This window comes from Sceloporus undulatus, chromosome 1 (assembly GCF_019175285.1).
Source record: "Sceloporus undulatus isolate JIND9_A2432 ecotype Alabama chromosome 1, SceUnd_v1.1, whole genome shotgun sequence".
Classification (NCBI taxonomy): Eukaryota; Metazoa; Chordata; class Lepidosauria; order Squamata; family Phrynosomatidae; genus Sceloporus; species Sceloporus undulatus.
In genome coordinates, this window is record NC_056522.1 from 322,417,277 (window position 1) to 322,423,127 (window position 5,851).

Genomic DNA, 5,851 nt, shown 5'->3' on the forward strand with positions numbered 1-5,851 from the left:
GATACTAAACCATAACAGTTGCTAACTATGTAAACATTATCACATATGGTTTTGCCCCCAGACATAAATCAGTCTAATCTTGTTCTTATATCATTTCTAATACTTTTAGTTGCAGGTCTATCAAAATAAAAATGGCAATCAAATTTCTTCAAAAGCCATCAACAGCACCAAATCTTTGATTCATCTATGTTCCCCAGAAAAGAAGATAACAATTGTGGGAAAACTAATTGAGATAATAGAGGTGGGGTTGCAAAACTTTATTGAACAATGATTACAAGGAAGTAAAAATGGACAATAGGTTTAAACATAACACAGAACGCAGGTTATCACAAATAGTTGATACGAACACAACTCAACAGCTATGCACAAGGAAGCATTAAGGGTAACAGGGAGTTTGCCAAAGAACAGAAAAAACAGTAAATATAGTTAGGCATCAGCAAAATTCTTTTAACAAGTCTAATGGACAAATTATGAACATTGTTCCAATTTTTTATACACCTGGCAGTGAAAGAAAAAGGAAACATTAATTTTTTACTGGCCCTCGCAGAATGGTGGTGGTCAGACAACTAGAAAACCAGGATTATACTAGAAAAGATAGTTTCCTGTTGCTCTCAGAAGATATTTCCAACATCAAGAACGCCTTCCAGCTTTGTCAAGGAATTACGAGCGTTCTGGGAAAGAACTGTCCAAATGCAACTACTCAGTTCCGCCCTCAGTTCTTTCAGCAGAGGCCACAGTAAACTCACCATTTGCGTTCAGAAATTTTCTCAAAGAATTTATACTCCATAATATCACTGTCAACAAACCTAAAACCAGAATGAAAAGAGTTTTGAATAATCACATATGGAAGTGTCCAATTCTTTGATTGAATGTTTAATCTCTATTTTTTTATAAATAGATCTGTTCTTATTGTATGTGTAAATCCGGTGCTTTCTGTGCTCATGATATCATCCTCTTCCCCATGGCAACTTCCTACGAGGTCAAAATTACCAGGCAGCATTTGGGAAATGTAATGCTCTAAAAAGAACAAGTTGATTCTTGATGTAATTTAGAAATAAAACAGGGGAGGAAGGGACAGGGTGTGTAGGAGAAGCACTGGCAGTTGGCTGCTGTCAGATCTGGAAAGGTTGGTTCTATTTTTACAGTTTTAAAAAAAAAATCCTTTCTACTCTCCCTCCCCATTTTTAATAACCATCCTTGTCAAAATGTGGAAGTGGGTGGGCATCAGCACTCATTTTTGTGTGCCTCGAGAGAAGATGTACAGGTGACTAAGCAGAAGGCTCAAGAATGAGTCACCTCTGAGTTATTTTTCCCTCCCTCCCTCTCTCCCTCCTTTCTTCATTTCCAGTTTGTCAATCTGAAATTTCACTCCCCCAGCCTTACCAAACAACTCCAGGCTGCCAAGTTTATTCATTATTTCTGGTCATTCATAAAAATATGTACTTGGACATATATAAGTGAGAAAATTAAAATTATTAATTTTTTCTTTGGAGTAGATTTTTCTTGGGATCTAGTTACTGTGACTGATACAGCTTGTTGTTATGTGCCTTCATATCAACTCTGATTTATGGCAATCCTATTCTAGAGTTTTCTTGGCAAAGTTATTCAAAGGTTTGCCATTGCCTTCCTCAGACTAGGGCTGCATTTGCACTGCAGAAAAATCCAATTTGACACCACTTTCACTGTCATGGCTCAGTGCTATGGAATTCTGAAAACTGTAGTTTTGTGAGACATTTCCTTCTCTGTCAGAGAGCTCTGGTGCCACAACAAACTACAGTGCCCATAATTCCACAGCATTGAGCCATGGCAGCTAAAGTGATGCAAAACTGGATTATTTCTGCAGTGTGGATATAAAAGTATGATTTGCCTAAGGTTATTAAGGAGTCATTCACATGTTGTTTTGAGCACAGCTATGTGAATAATCTCACTCATGCATTCCAGGTTTCTTGTTCACACTAGGAAACCACATCTATGCACATCTTGGCAAGTTTGGTTGCTAACATGTGTCAGCATTCGAATAAAGTTGGAGTTGAAGATGCAAATGTATTTGAAGCACATTCAATGCATGCAGAGCTTTATCCCAGTTTATCCCTGGCCTATTCACTTTGATTATTTGCACAGCCAAGAATGCAAATCTTTTAGAAAAACCCAACATTGAACTTGGGTCTTTCTGAGAATCAGTTTGTGGTCAACTTTATGGAGACCCTATAAATGAATAGGACACAATGGCTTAGTGGTCCCACAGGGCTCTGTCCTGGGGCCAGTGTTATTCAACATCTTTATCAATGGCCTGGATGACAGAATTGGGAGCATACTTATCAAATTTGCAGATGACACCGAATTAGGAGGAATAGCTAATACCCCAGAGGACAGGATCAAAATTCAAAATGATCTGAATAGACTTGAAAGCTGGGCCAAAGCTAACAAATCGAAATTCAACACGGAGAAATGTAAGGTACTGCACTTAGGGCAGAAAAATAAAATGCACAGATATAGGATGATGGACACCTGGCTGAATGAGACTGCATGTGAAAAGGATCTTGGAGTCCAAGTAGACCACAAGTTGAACGTGAGTCAACAGTGCGATGCGGCAGCTAAAAAGGCCAATGCGATTTTAGGCTGCATCAATAGAAGTATAGTGTCTAGATCAAGGGAGGTAATAGTGCCACTGTACTCTGCTTTGGTCAGGCTCCACCTGGAATACTGTGTCCAGTTCTGGGCACCACAATTCAAAAAGGACATTGAGAAACTGGAGCGTGTCCAAAGGAGGGCGACTAAAATGGTGAAGGGTCTGGAAACCATGTCCTATGAGGAATGACTGAGGGAGCTGGGGATGTTTAGCCTGGAGAAAAGAAGATTCAGAGGTGATATGATAGCCCTGTTTAAATATTTGAAAGGGTGTCACATTGAGGAGGGAACAAGTTTGTTTTCTGCTGCTCCAGAGAACAGGACCAGAAACAATGGATGCAAGCTGCAGGAAAAGAGATTCCACCTTAACATTAGAAGCAACTTACTGACAGTAAGGGCTGTTCGACAGTGGAACAAACTCCCTCAGAGTGTAGTGGAATCTCCTTCTTTGGAGGTCTTTAAGCAGAGGCTGGATGGCCATCTGTCGGGGATGCTTTGATTTGGATTTCCTGCATGGCAGGGGGTTGGACTGGATGACCCTTGTGATCTCTTCCAACTCTACGATTCTATGATTTTAAGAAGCCAATTCTGACGATTGGAAGGTTGGCAGTTTGAGACCCAAGCGCTGCATGACGGAGTAAGCTCCCATCACTTCTGCTAGCCTAGCAGTTTGAAAGCATGTAAAAGTAGACAAACAGGTGCCACTTCAGTGGGAAGGTAAAAGTGTTCTGTGCAGTCATGCTGGCCACATGACCATGGAGTCATCTTTGACAACACTGGCTCTTCGGCTTAGTAATGAAGAAGAGCACCACCCACTACAGTCAGTTACAACTAGACATTCATGTCAAGGGGAAACCTCTACATTTACCTTCATAAATGAAAGACCTCCAAGACACTCTGTCATTAACAGTCCTACTCAGGTCTTGCAAACTCAAGACTGTAGCTTCCTTAAATGAGGACTGTGTATCCACCCATATTGTGGTCTTTCTCATCCTATTGCCTCCCACTTTAGCAAACATTGGGTGCATCTACACTGTAGTAATTATGCAGCTTGACCCCACTTTAAATGCTGTAGCTCCATCCTCTGGAATCCTGGGCTTTGTAGTTTTACAAGGTCTTTTTCCTTCTCTGCCAAAGTGTGCTGGTGCCAAATAAAATTACAAATCCTGGGATTCTGTTGGAAGAGCCATGGCAGTTAAAGGCATGTCAAACAGCATGATTTCTACAATGTAGATGCACCCATTATAATCTTTTCTAATTAATGAGTTGTGTGGTCTCCTGATATGTACCATGACTGAAATAATTATTAGCTGGAATATACCACAGCTTCAGCTCTTGGTTGTGACATGCATATCAGTGTCCCTTCAAAGGCTTCAAAGAAAAGAAAGTGTCATTTGAATCTCTCAGTTCCTACTCTGGATTTGTGAGTGGAGTGCCAAGTCTTTCTAATTATTGAGGCTCCCCTTTGAGCTCTTCTGACAAACTATAAATCATGGGGCGGGAACAGCTTTGTTAGGAAGCCTCCAAGTCATTGCCTTAAGCAGCAGATTCCAAAAGGAAAAGCGGGGGAAGGTTAGGTTAGGAGTTCCGTGCTTTGCCCAATCTCAACCTTTGAACCTCAATAAAAGCGACAAGGTTTGGGAAAGTTTCTTTTTCTTTCTTCTTTCCTTTTCTTTTTGACTGCAGCTTCCAGACTGCCCCAGCCAGTGCTTTCACACTGACTGATGAATTCCTAGAGTTGTAAGCCACAAAGTCCTGGGAAAAGAGCGGGATACAAACAAACAAATAAATAAATAAATAAATAAAGTTTTCCGTGTATCTACACTATAGAAATAATCCAGGTTGACACTGCTGAAACAATGGAATTGAAAAGCCAAAAGCAAAAGATAATATAATATAAATAATCTTTACATCTGCTTGAAAAATAACAAAACAATTTATATTACAAAGTATTCAAAATGTATATACAGTGGGCCCTTGGTATCCACTAGGGTTTGGTTCCAGGACCCCCATGGATAAATCTGTGGATGCTCAAGTCCCATTAAATACAATGGCATAATAAGATTGTGTTCCTAATATAAAATGGCAAATTCCAGGTTTGCTTTGTGGAATTTATATATTTTTAAAATATTTTCAAACCATGGATGTTTGAATCTATGGATAGGAAATCCATGGATATGGAGGGCTGACTGTATGGTAGGGCCACTGCGTGGAGAAGATGGCAAAATGCTAACAGAAGACAGAGAAAAGGCAGAATTACTCAACACCTTCTTTGCCTCAGTCTTCTCAGAAAAGGAAAAGGGTGCTCAACCGGAGAAAAATGGAGCAGAGGACAGAATAGGGGAATTTCAGCATAGAATAAGTAAAGAGATAGTACAGGAATACCTTGTTAATCTAAATGAATATAAGTCTCCAGGGTATTAGTATATCCAGTATACCCAGAGCTGGCAAATGTAATATTGGAGCCATTGGCAATAATCTTTGAGAACTCCTGGAGAACAGGAGAAGTCCCAGCAGACTGGAGGAGGGCAAACGTTGTCGCCAGCTTCAAAAAGGGGAAGAAAGAGGATCCCAACAATTATCATCCAGTTAGTCTGACATCAATACCAGGAAAGATTCAATAGCAGATCATTAAGCAGAGAGTCTGTGAACATCTAGAAATCAATGTCATAATCACAAAAAGTCTAAATGGGTTTCAGAGAAAGAAGTCATGCCAGACAAATCTGATATCTTTCTTTGATAAAATTACCAGCTTGGTAGATGAAGGGAATGCTGTGGATATAGTATATCTTGATTTCAGTATGGCCTTTGACAAAGTTCCCCATGACATTCTTGCAAACAAGCTTGTAAAATGTGGGCTAGACAAGGCAACTGTTACATGGATTTGTAATTGGTTGACTGGCCGAACCCAAAGGGTGCTCAACAATGGCTCCTTTTCATCCTGGAGAGAAGTGACCAGTGGGGTCCCACAGGGTTCTGTCCTGGGCCCAGTGCTATTCAACATCTTTATCAATGACGGAGGACAAAATTGGGGGCATACTTAACAAATTTGCAGATGACACCAAATTAGGAGGAATAGCTAATACTCTAGAGGACAGGATCAAAATTCAAAATGACCTGAACAGACTAGAAAGCTGGGCTAACAAAATGAAATTCAACATAGAAGAATGCAAGGTACTGCACTTTGGGTGGAAAAATGAAATGCAGAGATATAGGATGGGGG

At 40.2% G+C, this 5,851-nt stretch overlaps 1 protein-coding gene across 1 annotated transcript in view; it reads right to left on the minus strand.

Annotated features, from left to right (window-relative positions):
• Positions 1–611: 611 nt before the first annotated feature.
• The window catches only part of BUB1B (BUB1 mitotic checkpoint serine/threonine kinase B), a 42,955-nt gene continuing 37,715 nt past the window's right edge, over positions 612–5,851 (minus strand). The window contains 3 exon segments of the mRNA XM_042472520.1: positions 612–731; positions 733–759; positions 761–806. Of these exon segments, the coding sequence (XP_042328454.1) occupies positions 612–731; positions 733–759; positions 761–806 (193 nt within the window).